The sequence below is a fragment of the Seriola lalandi genome, unplaced genomic scaffold, assembly GCF_002814215.2.
Source record: "Seriola lalandi dorsalis isolate HSWRI2012SDOR001 ecotype SW California unplaced genomic scaffold, Sedor1 jcf7180002054420, whole genome shotgun sequence".
Taxonomy (NCBI): Eukaryota; Metazoa; Chordata; class Actinopteri; order Carangiformes; family Carangidae; genus Seriola; species Seriola lalandi.
Window position 1 is genome coordinate 202,044 of NW_019524973.1, and position 19,144 is coordinate 221,187.

The 19,144-nt window shown below is 38.1% G+C and overlaps 2 protein-coding genes across 2 annotated transcripts; one reads left to right on the forward strand and one right to left on the reverse strand.

The window, feature by feature from the left end:
- Positions 1-981: 981 nt before the first annotated feature.
- snrpc (small nuclear ribonucleoprotein polypeptide C) lies at positions 982-5,717 on the reverse strand. Its single transcript, XM_023410264.2, has 6 exons — positions 5,642-5,717; positions 4,214-4,256; positions 3,996-4,104; positions 3,119-3,178; positions 1,961-2,065; positions 982-1,553 (listed from the first exon to the last, which is right to left on the reverse strand). The coding sequence occupies exons 1-6, from the start codon at positions 5,647-5,649 to the stop codon at positions 1,432-1,434; spliced, it is 447 nt and encodes a 148-aa protein (XP_023266032.1). The 5' UTR covers positions 5,650-5,717; the 3' UTR covers positions 982-1,431.
- A 3,740-nt stretch (positions 5,718-9,457) lies between these two features.
- ilrun (inflammation and lipid regulator with UBA-like and NBR1-like domains) lies at positions 9,458-18,775 on the forward strand. The gene is made up of 5 exons (XM_023410271.2): positions 9,458-9,742; positions 11,649-11,803; positions 11,900-12,097; positions 12,377-12,681; positions 15,575-18,775. Exons 1-5 carry the CDS (start codon positions 9,585-9,587, stop codon positions 15,608-15,610), a joined length of 852 nt encoding a protein of 283 aa, XP_023266039.1. The 5' UTR covers positions 9,458-9,584; the 3' UTR covers positions 15,611-18,775.
- Positions 18,776-19,144: the final 369 nt, after the last annotated feature.

A 19,144-nucleotide genomic window follows, 5' to 3' on the forward strand; every position in this document is an offset into this window, starting at 1 on the left:
TACCTACAAACTATATTAATTTAAAACACACTTTGTACAATAACACATATCATCCATCACTTGTCAAATATAAATACAAGTAGGACGCAAATACTACATACGCACGTCTACTTGGCCATACTGTACATAACTACCTACTATATGTATATAAATGAATTGAAAAGAAACAGCCCAAACTGCAGGTTGTACTGGAAAACAATGAGCAGTGGGATTATCTCTATTAATGGCTGTTTTAAGGACCGTTACACCAAGGACTGCTGGTTAGCAAATTTCATAAACTGTATTTTAGAGTTTGTGCAGGATTCATAAAGTTAAATTCAAGACTTTAAAACCTTTTTAATACTGCAGAGAACTTAATTTAAACACCTAAAAAAACAACAAAAAAAGGAAAGGCCTGTAAAAGGATATGGGCTAGAACCTATTGAATTTACTTCTGTAATGATATAGTTAAGGTAATTAATCCAACTTGCACCTGGAGCAACAGCAAATGGATAGATGAATGCCCATGAGATGAGCCTTCTAGCTACTGCAGCAGCGACAGTGTTTGATGTTGCTGACTGGACCTGAACATCCTCCAGCAGCACAATCCACCGTCACGACACGCAGGTAAAAACATTTAAGACCATTTTTTTGTTCAATTTAAAAGACTTTTCAACCTTCTTGAGGCCTTTTTGGAGAAAACCATTTCGTTCTTTTTAAAACTTTGCAAGACCGACAGAAACCCTGATTTCCCCCCATCGTGTAAAAACAAACTGAAGTAGAAAAATTATAACATGGCCTATTCAAAACGTTGAGCTCAATTCTCCTCAATGGTTTTGGCTTTAAGACCCTACAAGTTACCCACAGTGCACCCACACAGGTGTTTTCACTTACTGCAATTAGCCAGAAGAACTGAAAACACCTGTGATTGAAGAGCCAATTAAAAAAACAAAAACAAAAAACAAGCTTTGCTGTTATGGACAACAATTTAAAAGAAGCAAGTTTGAAATCATTGTTTTATTTCTCAAAGCAATGCAACGAAATACAACAAAAACATGTAAAACCTAAACCAAATATTGTAACAAATTAAAAAAAAAGAAAAAAAAGAAATCTTTAAATCAGTGTGTTGAAGTGTATGTCAGAGTGAGGCAAGATATTTCGGTCTTTTCAGAGGCTGTTTAATTAAAAAACGTCTTAAAAATGGGGATCTGAAATGAATTCTAACTGGAGGTGAATAGAAATAAATACCAAGATTCAAGTGGAATATAAAAGTAATTATACAAAAAAAAAAAAATCACATAATTACTTCAGGGACTTCGGGTTCAGGGCTGAAGAGATTGGACATTTGAGAATTTAAAAAAGTCATATTAATAAACCCAAGTGTTAAACCAAGTGTCCTCACTAGACCATGTCTGTTCATGGCAACAAAGAACGGAGAAAATCCACTCGTTCTTATCTGTCTGGACGCATCATGCCCGGCCTGACTGGCATCATCATCGGTCGAGGGTGACGCATCATGTGTGGTGGTCCTGGCATCATCTGCATGGGTCCTCCCATTGGCGGCCTCATGCCTCCTAAAAGTGACAGTTGAAAGAATACGAGACGATTTACGAAGAGTCGCATCAAAGCATTTAAAACTTCAGATCTCATTAAGAAACCTGGTTAAGATCAGAAAATAATGAAAAATGTCTGTTATAATTTCAAACTGCTACTGGTGACCTATTTGTTTGTTTTATTCCACCAACAGTCAAAAACCACTGAATATTTGGAATTTCTACGATTAATTGATTATTAAAACAGTTGCCAATTCATTTTCTGTTGATTGACTAATGGATTAATTGACTAATAATTGCAGCTCAGAGAATCAGGCTTGTCTGAAATATCTTCAACTCCCCAAAAACACTCCTGTCCCTGGGAGCATCTTTGAATGTTACGTTACACAAATTAGAAATGCACATGCACAACACATGATGCGTCTTACCTGGTCCACCAGGCATCATCCCATGTGGTGGAGGTCCCATCATGGGCATCATAGGAGGACCTCCCATGGGGGGTGTTGGTAGCATCCCTGGGCGAGGAGGCCCACCTGTTTTACAAAAATGAAAACATTTAGATGTGAAGACAACATACTATGCGAGTTAGATCAGAGTCACATGCATCACAGTGGATTTTATTGGGAGGGCTTAATTTGCTCTGACACACCTAGGTAAATGTGTTATGTAAACATTTTTAAGTTAAATTAAATTTTAAATTAAATTCTAACCCAGTTAAAACTGGGTTAGAATATGTTTTCAACGTTGTCGATTTTTTTAGTAGATTATAAGCTTTATTTGCCATCTGATGACTATATTTTATATAACTGGTTTCAGCCTGGGATGCTCATTTTGAATTTTGCTCTAACCGATAGCCGACACTTGTTAACAGACCATTAACTGGAACCAAAGTAATAGCCTCTCCTGTCTAGGGAAAATATTAAATAACTCATTAAAACAAATAGCAAATAGTACCCACACTTTCTAATGTATAAAAAGATTAACAAAACAAAATCGCACTTTGAGTCCTCCAGCGTTGAGAGCATTGTAATGAATTCCTCCTCCTCCTCCTCTGCTCTCAGCCAACTGATGATCAGGAATAGCCAATAAATTAACAAAATGGAAACCTGCAGTTGCATTTTTCACACGTCATAATAAAATAAAACAGACTTGGCCTACCTCAGTCCTCAGCACAGCGGAAAGCTTGTCTACCGGTCTTTATTCAGAAATAGCAAAATGGCACCGTGCTATGAGGTTAGTCTGGTGCACAGTCTTTTAACTGTGAGACTCTCAGCAGAAAATACCTGCTCACATGGTACTGATGTCCAAGGATTTTTTATTATTATTTTTGCATTCAGCGGACACTCTGAATGTAACTTAAATGTTTGTCACCAGTCGTCGCCAGAATTCGACAATGAAGTTGGTTGGTAGAATGTTACAACAAAGAGGAGTGGAAAAAGAAATAGAGCCATGTTTCTATTACGTCCAGTGGTATAGTAGTTTTTATCTATTAAAATATTTGAGTATGAATTCAACTATAAAAAGCCGGTATCCATGTCATAGTAAATTAAATTATTGCAGAGCTGAAAGACATTGAATGGACTCACCTGGAGGAGGGCCACCAGGGAACGGCGTGGGAGGGATCTTTCCTTGTTGAAAGGCAGCCGCTGTTGAGAGAAAAGACAAAACATTCAGCAAAAACAACCACAGAGATATTTCATGTACAGTATCAATCATGTGCAGCATACAATCTTTTCATTGCATTTTTGTGTTTTTAAAGGTTTAATTTAAGCCTGTTACATGCTTTACGTATTGAATGCTAACAACACAAAGTGCGAGTGGAGCCTTTTTGCTGCAAAGGAGTTTAGTCTATAAAACAACATTATTACTCCACACTGGACAATACTATGCTCTAGCATCACACTGGCTTTGCATCTCTTATGTGGATTAGTGGTTTGTAATCTCAGAGGGGGCCCAAGTATGTTGTACATAGTACATTATTTAGGTAGACAGCTTGGAAAGCCAACACAAGCACATAAGCATGCCTTGTGTGGGCTATGTACCAGGCTTTACTCTAACGTGAAATTCATTGTCTACATCTAACCAGGGCACTAAATATGGAAAAGAAAAGCGTGCTGTACCCACATTAGGAGTGTGAACAGTTGACTGCACAACCACATAGATCATCAGTAATATATGTTACTGCCACTAGAGGTCACTTTCATATTTAAGTTAAACTTACAGCACATGAGTATCCCAAAGGGTTGACTCAGTTAAGCCTCACATTTTGAAGACCCTTAACAGAGTGTCCTCCATCACTATGTATTTCACACTAAGCAAAATGTCAATGAAAACTCTCAGCCATCCAGGTTATAGTGCCGTTAGAATATTTAGAACTTCAGCTGTCTTGCAGAAGAGTAATCTTTTGGATGCGTGGCAGTGTCTTAAAGATATGAACAGCAGGTTTATGCAAAGTTTGCTTACTCGTTTTATCGATCAGGCTCTGAGCCTGCTCCTCCATCCATTTCTGGTAATAATCCTTCACATTTTCTTTGTGTTTCCTGCCACTGCAGTGGGTCTTCCTCACCGATGGCTAGAAGGGAAAGAGAATAAAGTTATGGATATTTAACAGGGGCAGAACAAACCAGAGATTCTTTCATGCTTGTCAACAATTTGATTTGGGACAGACAAACACAACTTACCGAATCATGTGTAAGGTAGGTGTCACAGTAGTCACAGTAAAACCTGCGGAATGAAAAAAAAAAAAAATTTCAGATCTGTGGAAAAGAAAGCTCTGAGAAATTGACCTGTGTGTCATCACTTACTCATTTTATATTTATATTATTTAGGTCAGAGGGACCTTGACCTAAATGAGTTCATCCTTGAGTCCAAGGGATCATTTGTGCCAAATTTAAAGAAATTCCAGCAAGGCATTCCACATCTATAAGTGTTCATTTGCGCTGTACTTACAATCCGAAAACATATTTCCTCCGGCCACAGCTGTAGAATGACTAAAAGTTGAATCTCTTTTCAGAATAATGGAAAGTTTTTTTGTTTGTTTTTTTCATCTTTATTTAATCAGGTTGATTTCACTGAAAATTAGATCTCTATTTCAAGAGAAACCTGAGAACAAGAACGTTTTGACTGACAAACACATAATCAACAAATAGAAACGACAAAGACCCCATAAAAACAACAGCTTATAAAGTTTTTCAATCTCCAAAGTATGAAATAATAAACAAAAACTGTATAAAACTAATGCAGTGCAATACAACAGTCCTGCAATAAATCATGTCTTTACAGTGGTTATAATAATCAGTTTTTGTTGAAACTGTAGAGAGGTGTTGATTCAGCTTTATAATTTTGAAGGATGCAGTTTGTGGTGCTGCTGAATGGCTTTTTGTTATACAGACAGCTGTTTCCACTATTTTGTCCACCCCACTTATATCAGTGAAGGTAGACAACATAATAGAGACATCTGTATATTGCGATAGTTCACCAGACCACAAACTACAGCCTCTATAACGACCATAATTTTGAATCAACAGCTCTTTAACACAGTTTCAACACAAACTGAACATTACAACCTTCATAGGATTTTTTTTAAGGATTTATTGCAGAGCTGTTGCATTAGACTGCATTAGTTTAGCAAAGTGTACCTAATGAACTGCCGACTGAATGTAATTGCTGAATTACAACTGAGAAAACTATCTGATGAAAGCCGAGGGATACTGTCGCAAACTCGCTAAACAACATGCGAGTAAAGGACTCTTGATTTGTGGTTGTTTAGTCAACTACATTAATGTTGTGCAACGTTACGTTAGCGTAGTATGAAATAGCCGAAAGTAATTTCGACGTGATAATACCGTGTAATGAAAAGATTTCATAATACGGCGTTTAGGTTGTTCTTTTGCCGGTAAATCTGGTAGATCGAGGTTAACTCCAGCACATAGACATAGCCCAAACAAAGCTCACGGCGTTCATCTGGAAACAAACCTGTCTGTACCGTTAGTTTTTCATTTTTTATTTGGCACTATTCTATCCTCAATACAAATACTAACATTTATTAAGTTTGTTGAAAAATGGAAATCAGAGAATGGGCGTTAAAACGAAAGAATATGTTAACTTACTTAGGCATGTTTCGCTGTAGTCCCCGTCGAGAGCGCGGCTCCGGTGTTACCAACAAATGTTCCTACCAGATATGAGAATTACCTAACGTTAGTTCCGCCTGGAAGTCATGTAACTGATAACTGCTAAAAACAACGTTTGTTTTCTTTAGCATAGGCGATAAGTGATTCAGAAATAAGCCACCACACCAAAAGATGTTTGCAAATAGAATATTTTACGTTATATTTTGTCCATTTCCAGATTCTCAAGGGAAAGCACAATAATTGACAACATTTTGTTGGAGGTTTTACTGTTGCAAGCACTGAGTTGCTTTTATTAAAATGAAATGTATACCATTCATGATTATTATAGAACAGATGATAAAAGACAGACTGGTACTTTGTGTCATTTATGCCTTGGTAAAACAAGCCACTGCCACTGCATTGATGAGAGGACTGACAAATCGCATTTTCATTTTCATTTTGACCTCAAAAGAGTGTAGTGACATGTGAATGCAAATGCATTGGACTGTGGGCGCTGTATGCTTATTGTATTTGAATATTATCACTGTAGAGCAGGTTAAATCTTTGAAAATGAATTGTCAATTATCATTTTAATATGGTCATAGAACAGCCACCTGAGTGTGTGAAAATGATAATGCAAATTGGATTACTGCATTTTCTTCTTAATTGTCTTTACTTTGCTGTACTGAAGAGCAGCATGAGAACAGGTGTGCGACCAGGGCAGCTCACACAGGTGTCTTGAGTGTTCTGGGTCCTGTGTCCTGAGCTCATTCTCTGTTTGCCCGACAGCTGAGCTAATTCCCTCTGTCATTTCACTTTTGTTCCTGAGGCTGTTGAGTGAGCTTATTTCATTTTATTTCCTCAGGTCATGTTTATTTTGTTGTATACATCTAATCTCCTTGGTTTGTTCTCACATATATTTCTAGAATGAGAATGTTTATTCAAGATAATATGATGGACTTTGACATGTATCTGCACTTTCTTTTTCGCTTGTAGAAATATAACCAATCAGCTGTAACTACTCACACCTGATTGACTACAAGCAAAGTATCAAATATGACATTAGCAAGTCTATACTTCCAGATTATATTTTTCTACTGTCATTTGCACTCATTAGTTCTTAATTTGGGGGTTCAATTAAAAAGGGCATTCTACATTTTCATTTGTGACTTATGACTTTTAATAGATATCTTATTGGAATACACAACTGTTGACACAGAACAAAGTTGGTGTCTGTGCCCCATGTGTTGTCTGTGGAGGATTTTAAGATTGTCTGTGATTTCTATCTTTAGTACAGATAAGACTGAACTGTCCTTGGGCAAAGGAATGACGTGATATTTTTAAAGCCTTTTATTCAGTCAAAATTGCCTTCAAATGAATGAACAGTGTCTGAGTTTTAGAGTTTACTATGGTAAAAGCATAGGTTCAAAATAAATTGAATAGAACTAAAACCTTGATTGTTTTGCAAACGCGTTACTCAGCACAACTTTGAGTTGCCGAATAAACTGAACTTGATTTTTGTTGTTGAATCATTGAAGTGATATTTTTTGTAATTATATCAGTGGTGAGATAACAATAGACTATGAAAGAAGTGCTTTTGTCAACATAGATATAGTAAAAAACCCAGTATTCAAAATTTACTTTTTACCTTTTTTAAAACCTGAATCTGATAAGACAGTGACGATCCAATCAACATGCAAAGCGCAAGCAAAGGGCAGGTGGTCCTGTTGCCTTCATCAGCAGATCCTGAAAGATGTAGTAGATTTTCAAGATGAAAGGTGTAACATTTTCAACCCTGCGCCATCCTCCACCTTGAAAATCTACAACTATTTGAATCTGCTGATGAAGGCAACAGAACGAACTGCCCTGATTGGACTCTGCTTTGTGATTGGACTGGATACTACTGCTAAATTAACAATTTTTATGAGGTCGTATTTTCCACTAAACAGTGCTGGTTAGAACTATGCATAGGGTGAAATAGGCTCTCATTTTCATTGGCACAAGTAAATACCACTTAAACCACAACCAAGTAATTTCAGTGTAACAGTCTCTCCTGTGTTTGTGTCCCCTGGGAATTACCGTAGGGCTGCCATAAAGTGTTCATTTTACTCCATATCCAGTTTGTTATTTTGATATGAAATACACAGTTACATATACACAGTCCTGCCTACAGCATGTCCCTGATCCCGTGGATCGACTGTAACTCCACCGTTTTGAACTGGAGCTGGTGACTCGGGTTGTTGTTCTGCTCAGGTGAACGGCTACATGAGCTGCTAGCTAAAAACACAGAGACCATGGAGCAGAACAAGTACTGCTGTCTCCATCCGTAGTTACCGGGCTAGCTGTTTAACAGTTGACAGTGGGCTGGTTAAGAGCGACTAAACTTTTGAATTTAAATATCTTTTAGCAGCTTTTAATGACGTGAATCTGTACGATTAATCTGCAGCCGCCTGCCCCAGCAGCTAGCTTGCTGGCTGGGCGCATGGGCCCGATTAGCATTAGCATTAGCAGCTAGCTTGCAGGCATTGTACATCGATGAATAAACATAACGTTTTCAACATTATACTGTGAAAAAAAAACTAAAAAAGTGACTGAATACTTTCTAAATATACTGTATTTCTAATTAATTGATCTGTCAAACAGACAATGTGTATTATGACCACTTCTATTCATGCATGATAATTTGTTTTGGCAGAAAAATTGTCATTGATTAATCACATTAATTAATGTCATTAAATGCACATTTACAGTGACCTTTTTTGTATAGTGTATGTTTGCATGATGATTTTTCATTTATTCTTTTTGAATAAAAATCTTTTCTAAAATATGAAAATGAATCTAACATCTCCACATTAACAATGTTATTTTCTATTGTAATAATTATAAATGCATGTCATCTCTGACTGGATGTTTGCTATAACGGTTTATATGGAGAGGTGCTACTGTCATTCCCTTTGTGCTACTCACCAAAACAAAATTATATACAGTCAATGAGTGAATAAAACTGTTTTTCATGGTGGAGTCTCATCTTGTAATACAACCCTGTGTAAAATGATAAATAAATGAACCATGCAACCTTTCACTTATTTAGTATAAAGCATGCATTATGATATATTCTTTATTATTACCACCTGTAAGAGGTGAGTTGGCTGTTATAGATTATAGGCTGATTATAGCCTACATGTAGAAAACACTAATTATGGACTGAATCATTACAATAAACTCAATGGTAAAGACATAACACCAGTTATCTCTTTACTGGTTGGACTGGTGTGACATGCCATTTGAAAATGACTGCAAAGGGATGGAACTGACCAAAAGAAGGCTCAAAAAGACATACAATAACAACAGTGTTCATTTTATGGCCTGTTGTGGTCAACCTAAAAGAGACAAAATGACCACAAAGTGAGGGAAAACAACCACAATGGGATGCAAAAATGACTACAGAAAGAACATAAATTACCACTAACACAAAATGAACACAAAAAGACACAAACAATCACACTGACACAAAATGACCACAAAGAGATGCAAAACAGCAATGCACAGATGCGTCATTTGTAGTCATGATGTATCTCTGTCAGTTTGGGGGTCTTGTAGGAAGAGTTGGGGGTCCAACAAATGCAAATATTAGCCTACATCCAATACTAAACTTCTCTCTGGTACTGAGCTGAAAAAGAGGAGCTTGTATTTCATTGATAACCCAATGAAAAGGTGGCTGCAAATAGCAACAGATGACGTCGACGCCCACTACGTGATTGGCGAAGGTGACGCGCGGGCTGTTGCAACGTCAAACATCGTCCCCATGGTCGTGCCATGCGCACTGACGGTTGTTGTTGTTGAGCTGGTTGTTATGGCTGGACAAGGCCTCGGTCTAAACTGAGAGAGGACCCCCCCCTCCCTCCCGTACTACCCCGTCTCCGCTACGGGACACCCGCCACCCATGGAGGGCACGGACATGGACGTGGACGCGGAACTCATGCAGAAGTTCAGCTGCATGGGTACCACGGACAAGGACGTCCTCATTTCGGAGTTTCAGAGGCTGCTGGGCTTTCAGCTCAACCCAGCCGGCTGCGCCTTCTTCCTGGACATGACCAACTGGTGAGTGCGGGGATGCGAGGGCCTGTTGTGGGGGAGCAACATGACGCTAACTTAGCTGTTTAAGTAGCTGGTTAGCATGTGTTAAAATGCTAAAAAAACGAGCTTCACACAGAGGTTAGTTGGTGTTGTTTAAAGCCGAGAGGACACGGGAAATGATAGTTAACTCCTAATGATCGTCTCAGGGGCAAACGGAAGTGAAACGTTTAAGTTTGTCCAGATTGTGATCTGTAATAAGGTGAAATAACTGCAAAAGCAAAGAGCACGCTAGCTAACTATCTAGCAGGCTAATTTAAGAGTAGGGAACTCTCATCGTAGATTATCTGCCATATTACATAACAGTCTTCAGAGCCAGTTCAACCGTGCTCTCTGGGAAGACTCAACTCAAGCCAGTCACTTCACGTTAGTCTGATGACGTAACCAGTCGTGATCAACTGCTATTCCCGGCTTACAACAAGTGGTCTCGGTGTCCCTTATCAACTGATATCAAACTTTAAGTTGATCAGTAATCGAGAGGTTTGATCACATCTCATTTTAGGGGAGAACTCCACCCCAAAACAGAAACCACAGTTACTCAAGTTTCTGTTTGGAGTGTAATGTCATCATATTGGAAAGATGACATCATCAGGTGATGATGACTCGTTCTGATTTTTGTTTTGGTTGAATTCAGAGCTTAGAGCAATAAATGTCTAGTGTCGCAAGAATATTTTCTTCCTTTTTCTTGCACAGGATGGAGATTTCTGTCTAGACATCCTGATGCGTTTCGTCTCATGATCAGTTAGTGAGCAGATGAGCCTAAACAATTGGATGAAACTATGATTTGATATCAGCTTTACCAATTGTGGAAACATTACATCCAGTATTGAACCTATGACATGTCTGTTATTGCAATGCAAAATAAGCCTCTTGGGTATCTTTCAAAACCAAAACTTTTTTTAAAAGCATATATTCATCTAAATCCTGCTACCAGCTCTGAATTAGTAATGCCTCCAGTATATAATTAAAGCATCTATATATGATGTTATTAATGTTCTCCTTCCATTACTTTGGTGTGTACAACTGAGTGCTGCACTGTAAATGCCTTTGAGGACAGACTAACCTAAAATGTGGCCATTTAAAATTGCTATATACACCTTTATTTTCAGATTTGATTGGGCAGCACTTAATCCAATCTAGTTTGTTTGCTTGAAAATCAGGATATCTTGGCCTTGGATGCATCAGTGTTGTCTGTCAACCAACTTTATGAAGAACAATGCAAAATTGCTGGGGTACTGCTTGTAAATATCTGGCATCTGTTGAATGAAATAATGCCCCTGCTCTTATTCCCTCAAGAAAATGTTTAATTTCATAAAAATGTATTCATCATACCCGTAACTGTTTCCCATAGCCTGAGTTGACACATTTAAATTACTTGTTTTGTCCAACTAATTTTTCCAAAAACCAACAGTATTTTGTTTACTATCATAGAAATTTAACAATATTAATGATGATGATAATAAATAATCAAATTTGAGAAACTGGAACGTTGGAACATTTGAATGTCCATAAAAGTGATGTTTACAGCATATTGTCTCCATTGTTTACTATCTGTTGAGCAGTTATTGAATTTTTCTCACGATGCCTTATTTGAAAAGAGACTCACAAAATATAACTTCACAATATGTGAATTCTATTTTACAATTTTTTGTGGATTCTCCTTTTAACTGTCAGTATAAGAAGAGTGGGCTGTCATATTTGATTAAGTAGTTAAGTAGTTTGTGAGGAAGCAGATCAGAAAGACTGTCCATCACCTGGAGAGACCAGGGTTCAGCCCCCTGACTCAGCAAGTATTGGTTTATATTGTAATGGCCAGGATTACTTGGGTAATCTCAACTCTTGATAACATGCTTCTTTTTTTCTGTTCGAACAGGAACCTTCAGGCTGCTATTGGTGCATATTATGACTTCGAAAGTCCCAATGTCAACACGCCATCTATGTCCTTTGTTGAAGATGTGACAATTGGGGAAGGAGAGTCTGTTCCTCCAGATACACCATTCACAAAGACCTGGAGGATACAAAACACAGGTATGGAACATCTCGTTGATCTTTATGCAATATGTGCCGTGACACGGTCGTGGTGTTGAACTAGGTTTTGATTGAACCCAACCTTGTATGTTACAGGTGCAGAGTCGTGGCCGCCTGGAGTTTGTCTCAAGTACATTGGTGGGGATCAGTTTGGGCATGTAAACACAGTTATGGTGAAGTCCCTAGATCCCCAGGAAATATCAGATGTGAGTGTGCAGATGCGAAGTCCCACAACTCCTGGTATGTACCAGGGTCAGTGGAGGATGTGTACAGCCACTGGGTTATTCTATGGAGGTAGGAAAAAAGTGATTTATTTAATTTTGTTTTAATAATTAGGTGATTTATTAGGGCTGCAGGTTATTTTAATTACTCTATTAATCTATGAAGTTATTTGCTTCACATTTACAACTAACTTTCTTTGAGCCCAATGTGAAGTCCTTAAATTGCTTCTTTTGTCTGACCAACAAAAAAATATGCAATTCATCATCATATAACACAGAAAAATCTGCATATTTGTATCTTGTGTGATTCATAAAGTCAGCCCATGTTTGTATGTGTTCCTTGTCTTCACAGATGTAATCTGGGTGATTCTTAGTGTAGAAGTTGGAGGTCTCCTTGGCGTGACCCAGCAGCTCTCCTCCTTCGAGACAGAATTCAACACCCAACCCCAACGGAATGTGCAGGGAGACTTCAACCCCTTTGCCTCGCCACAGAAGAACAAGCATGACGCCACCGACAACAGTTTCAGAGATCCTGGCGGGGCCTGGGAACGCACACAAGAGCCAATCCAGCAAGATCAAAATGGACTGTCTCATAATGCTGTTAATAGGGCGTCAAATGGTCTTCAAACTAATCTTTCTGTGGTGACTTACGGTCAGGTATGTATGCATCAAATTTAAGATTTTATACCCCACAAAATTAATCTCCACTTAAAACTGTACCACACGATTACATGGGACATCCTATGCACCATACTTCAATTACAAGACATACAAAAATATATGCATCCATTCACAGTATACATGCCCTGTGGCTGATGAGATACATCGTCTGCTTCCTTTAGGGGTGACCCCATATAATTGACTGATTGACTTTAAGGTTTTTAAATATTATCTGTTTTGCTTGGAGGAGATTTAGTCGAAAGTGCTTTGACAGTAAAACGTGATTCTTCCTTGTGCAGCCTTTTGTGAAAGCAAAGGGTGAATAGCGGTGCTCTGGCTCTTGAAGTTCACCACAAGAAGTGCCACATTTTAACACGTCATTTAAAATACAAAATATATGCTAATAATCTCAGACTGAAATATGTTTTCTAACAGTATTGTATACTATTGTGTGATATTTTGTGAAACACTATTGCTGGCTTGGTTCAATATATATCTAGTTTTTTTTATTTGTTAATTGTAATTATTTGACTAGTTGTAGCATAAAACAAGACTGATGTTTTAAGTTGCTGCTGGACCCTGGAAACTGTGATGTTCATCCCACAGCACAAAATGAAAGTGTTGGACAGAGCTGCTATTGTCACATTCTATTCATGTTTGCCTAGAACTGTAAAGTTTTGCCTGAGGGTGGTTCCTGCAGGAATTTCGTGGAGTCATTTAAATCAGAAGTGTTTTTCCCTTTTTGATCATGAATGTGCTCAGCTAGTTTAATGGCAATCTGCCTTTGACATAATGAGATATGTTGTGCGCAAAATTAAAATTTTGGCCTGAGGGTTGCTTTGAGTATAAGGGGGTTTGATTCTTTAAAGAGCATAAATGTGCTTAGTCAGTTTCATTGTAGTCTGTCCATTAGATTTTGATATTTCTTGTCAATAACTAGAGATTTTGGCCCAAAGGAACTGGAATTGGTCAACCTTTAATAACTTCAAATATCCATTCACGTTTAATGCCAAATTAATATAAATCTGCTCAAGTGTTGGTCAAGGAAAGTTCAAGGGGTCAACAACATGATTAGGGGATTGTTTATATCCATACCAATTAATTTCTCTGAAGTTTGTTTGGAAGCTATGCAGTTGGAGGAGTTTCTGAGATAAAGTTGCCGTCTTAAAATTGTATTGTAACAAGGTGCAACTGAAGGAAAAGCGCTTGGAACAGAGATGAGGAACTCTAATGATAGAATCAATTTCAGTTTGACTGTAGAGTACAGCATATTGCACAATGTGTAACCACCTGGCTTCCGGTAATAAGGGAGCGAGTACTTTCTCTTTAATCTTTATTCTCCTGTAATAAATACGATAGTTGGTTAGTAAGGTTTTAGAAATGCTAGTGATGTACCTGTAAGTCTCTTCATTTGGCCGAGAGTGAAATATCTGGACAGAAAGAAATGGGATGGCATGTCGGCCATGGTCTCCCAGAGAATGAATTTTAATCTTAATGTCAATCTTATCATCCAGGGGCAATTTCCACTTGTCTAACAATTCTGTAGTGAATAGCATGGCTCCAGAACGAATCAAATTCCTCACCTTCAAGTCAACCTCAGCTACACTTTGTGATTACTGCTGATATGCTATGTTGCCAGCATACTTAACATTACTTTCTAAATGATAGCATGTTAGTAATTAATAAGATAGGTTCACAGTTTTTTTTAAGTCTGTCTTAAAACAATAGCGAGTGATTAGGGAAAACATCCACTGTCCTAATTCTGTGTAAGAATACCAATCAAATTGTATCTGAAGCCAGTGTGAGGCTTCAGCTGTCTGAGTTAGACAAATCAAGTGGGAATCTTAGTTGTTAGTGTGTTCTTTGTACAAGATTCCCCATTGTGTTGCTGTCCTGCAGCCCTCGCTCAGTAAGGAAAGACTGTCTGGGGAAATACAAAGGGGGATTTCATGATAAAACACAATAAGATAAGATATCCAGTTGATCTGATTAACTCAGAGCTGAAGCCTCATTAACATTAAAGCACTAGGAAATCTCTCAATGGCCAGTATGAACAGGAGGAACAGTTACAACAAGCTAATCCTGTTTCAATGTTAATGCACCTCGCTATTGTTGTAAGACAGACTCCGAAACTTGTGAACCTACCCTTAAAGATTCCCAAAATGTTCTCATTGTAAAGAGGATAGACAATTTCCACTGAGGTAACAAAAGTGCCTTTTCCTTGACACCATTTTTTTTTTGAGAGCTAAGAAAAGCAAAGTCATCTCTTAATTTCTTGTTCATTTACCAGTTGTGTAATTATCATTTCAGCCAAATTATGCTGCTAGTGTGGCTATAGACTTGAAGCCTTGTTAAAATAATATCAGAGATGACATGTGATGTGACCACCACGTGAGTATTGCTACTATTCAGCTGTGCATTTCTTATATTGTTGATTCATTGTGACATGCATCAGAAAAACTCTGGCCATAGCTTTTTTAAACAAAAGTTCTGACCTCTGTTGAGGAAAAGTCCTTCATCACTGCACCTTCTTGTCAGTGTAACAACTCATTAACTCAGTTGAATCACCTGAATCTCTTAGGTGGGGCCACATTGTTGTTACATTACACAGTAGTGACATCTCACTCGCCTGTCCTGGGTGGTAAAACTGGACCGTTGAGAACCACTTGTCAGGGCAGTCTGGGCATTTAAATAAATCATTAATTCAAAAGGACATTGACTGAGCTGCTTCCTACAAGTACCACTGCTACTGCCCTGAACCTGATGATGACAGCAGCGGCACAGCTCTTACATACATACACACCCTGAAATTTTTCACAGGCATCTACTGTGTTGTAATAAAAACATTTCAGCTATAGACTAATACCTGTTCCCTCGTTTTTCTTTCTAGGGTATTCACGGACCCTATCCATTTGGACAGAGCTAGAATGACAAAGACCCCCCCATGGTGGATGATGAGCTGAACACCCTGGGAGTCGTTAAATGTAGAGGAGTTGGAGGGGGGGGAGGAACAGTTGTTTTATACTGACTCATGACGACCCTCTCCCCAACCCATGGCCCTTTCCACAGAAACACAAATTACAGTGAAGTGACGGATTACATCTGCTACAGTGAAACATCCCACCTGACATCAACACCCGGATTCGCATGTGTGAATGCTTCATTTACGAGTGCTATAAACCCTTAAAAATAGATACACACAACTATTTTTATTTCCACTGTAAAACACAACTAATTAAAGGGAAAATCAACCCTAAACAATCTACATACAGTTTGGTATTCCCATGGGCAAGTGTTCTCTTCAGGGTTCCTACACAGATCTGAAAATTGTTGGAGCACAGTACAAAACTTAATAGTGATCATAGATAATTTTGAGGCCTTAAAAAAGGACACAGAAGAAATGTGGGATGTATGTTTTATATGGAAAAAAAGTGTAATCTTGTATTCCTCACACCAAATAATTTCTATTAGAAGTGTGTGGAGTATTTCCAAACTCCTCTAAATGACAGCCTTACACTGGTTTCACACACAAATCTGGTGAATAGTGTGGGATGTTAAGCAATCAGCAAGACCTCCTGTACCAGCTACTTGGTCACAGATAAATACAGCAGTTCACAAAAGACCACTACAGAATTGTTTTAGATCTTGGATAAGTCGTCGTGCTTTTGCTGCATTCCCATACAGTATATACATCTTGCAAGCAATCACAACATCTACCAGTATCAAGTCAGAAGAATCAGAGCTGTCAGAAAAGTCTGAATCTTCCAGTCGTTATTACGAATTAGATGTTGACTTGAGCGCTATTTACAAGTTTGAAATCATGGTTGGTATTAACAGGTCTGTTGAGTTTTGGTGTCTGGAGGAGTTATTGCTGAAATTTTTCTTTTACGATTTCAGGTCCAACAATCTGATATACATGGATTACTGGATTTATTTTATTCAGTCTCACAAAGGTTCAAACAACTTGTGATCTAGTCCAAAAAAGCCGACTGGTGTTCACCCTTTCAGACTTGAACCTTGGTTGCTGACCCAGATCACATGGCACTGATGCACGTGTTTGCTGCAGCCTATAAGAGGAATTTTTTAAATTACACTTAAGCGTTTGTCACTCTACATATATCACTATTTGCCCTTTTTGAGAAAAACTGGCTGTCACACCCAAAAACAACACTCTAAATAGTTCCAGTGTGTCCTGTGATACTTCCACAACATTTATTTCATAAAACAACTTTACATGAAAGAGCCCATCTCTGTGTGATTTAAGTAAAACATAATTCCATACCAGTCATAGCTGAAAGAAGCCTTAGTGTTCTTCTTTAGTGTATTAAAGACGAGGGTAAATTCCTTAAATATTTGCAAAAGAAATATGGATGATCCCTGTGTAGGAACCCCATCTCTCCCAAAGATAAAGTCCAGAGAACCAAGACACTAATCTGTGCTGTCATAAAATGACACAGTCTGCTGGTGCTTGATTCAGACTGCATGGGACAATGTGTGTGTGTGTTTGTTTTTTTGTTTTTTTAGGGTGGGTTTTCGCTTTAATTAGATGCTGAAGCGCAGAAGGATGCAAGTGAGTTTGAGCCAGTGAGGTGTGAGGAAGGGTTGAAAAAGCCATCTAAATCTATTTTGCCTGGTGAGTGACTGTAGTTTTTGAGTCCATGTCTACAGTATGTGTACTAGATATATATATGTATGTGTGTGCGTGTGCGTGCGTGCGTGCGGCTGTGCATGTATGTTAATGGTTTCTTTTTGGATTTAACTGACATAACAATGGTGTATACTACTTGGGGAAAGGATGACGTGTCTATTCACACACAAATCAATACTGAGAGAGCTTTACTAGGTGTGTACCTCTGAAGTATTGTTGAGCAATTCTGCACCGTTTGGTTGAACTGACTCACTAATTGCCCTGATGTTATTTATTTGCTGTCATATTGTGCATTGCAGATGCAAAAAGTCCCATTTACAGCCAGCAGGTGGTGCTAAAAATCAAATGACCAACTTAAACTTGCCTTGATATACTGAGTACATTGTGAAGAAGAGGCGACGAGTTGTAGTTGGATGGTAGCAAGTCAATTTGAATATGAAAATTAATGGTTTGCATCAGCATTATTAGCACTGATGTTCTGTTACTGCTATTTGCACAACACTGTCCACCACTGCTAATGACAAAAAGTAGTGATTTTTGACCTATTGTGTGGATTCTTTTTCCAGTAAGTTTCATTGGTTTGTTTTGCTAATCTTCTCGACCCAAAATGCCTATGTTCTTCAGAGCTTTAAGTTTTGTTATTAAACATCACTTTCATCGCTGCACCAGTGTCTGATCTTCAAATAATACCGATTGAATTTAGGTTTTGCATATCTGCAAATGAGTTTGTCTGTTGTCACACCTGAGTTTTTACTTAAGTTTTGTTATGTTCATTATGTCAGACAATGGATTTGATTATGTATTTTGGCTTAAAAATAAAATGGAAAAGGTTTGTTGATAGAACTCCGTGATAGTGTTACAGTTTTTTCTAAGGTGGTATTTCATTCAAACTGAATTAATTGTAGTTTTTTATAGTTATATTTATAAGTTATCAGACATCCCAGTTCTAATTATGAACGTCTACATGTTATTTTTTTACATTTAGAGTTCATTGCCTCTATGCTCATGTGTACCTGTTTGTAAAATTCACCAGCATTCTGTTGTAGCGGTTTTGTATTTGTGCTGAGTCAGCTGAAAGTTCTCCCAAACAGTATACACTGTTCTGCATTGCTTCTTTCAGTCACGTCAGTCTTTTTTTTTCTGTGTGCGTGTGTGTGCGTGTGCGTGTGTGTGTGTGTGTGTGTGTGTGTGTGTGTGTGTGTGCGTGCGTGTGTGTGCGTGCTTCCTTCTTGTGAGCTTGCTTGTGTGTGTTTGTGTGTGTGTGTGAGAGGTGTTGAGAAATCTAAATATTGCTGGATTCATTCTTTAGTTTTAGTTTGTGACTATGTATGGACTTGAGATGGGTGGCATGGTGAGTGGATGAGATGAAAGTTTACATAGTCCTAAAATAGCACATTTATCTGAAGAGAAATTGTCAAAATAAAGCTTTTTTTTCTCCCTGTATCTATAATTAAGCATTTGTATGATTAAATTAACACTGAAACAATGAATAAGTTGTCTTTTTTTAATGAGGGCAAATACCGGCTTTGTATTTTACCTGTTTTGCCCCTTAAATTTTAAATTATACCAGATTCTCCCCATATCATCGAATTATAAAGCTGCAGTGTCAGCAGTCGGGTCCGCACCCATGGTTTCAATCAGTCCTGTGCCACCTGTCAGAAAGAACAGCCACAATTTCAACCTGCAGGTTTAGACATGCTGTGTGGGCCATCTGCTATTTGATGGTTTGGCATGAAGATGAGCACAGATATCTAAACTTTTCCTCAAGCGCCAGCAGCAGGCTGATATTTCTGGCTTTTAGTGCAATTTCTT

Coding starts and splice junctions, on each gene's coding strand:
- snrpc (XM_023410264.2), bottom strand. Junction 3,179..3,995: donor GAGCCTGATCGATAAAACGA/GTAAGCAAACTT, acceptor TTCTCTCAACAG/CGGCTGCCTTTCAACAAGGA. Junction 1,554..1,960: donor GATGATGCCTGGTGGACCAG/GTAAGACGCATC, acceptor TGTCACTTTTAG/GAGGCATGAGGCCGCCAATG.
- ilrun (XM_023410271.2), top strand. CDS start 9,585: ATGGAGGGCACGGACATGGACGTGGACGCGGAACTCATGCAGAAGTTC. Junction 11,804..11,899: donor CTGGAGGATACAAAACACAG/GTATGGAACATC, acceptor TGTATGTTACAG/GTGCAGAGTCGTGGCCGCCT. Junction 12,098..12,376: donor CACTGGGTTATTCTATGGAG/GTAGGAAAAAAG, acceptor TTGTCTTCACAG/ATGTAATCTGGGTGATTCTT.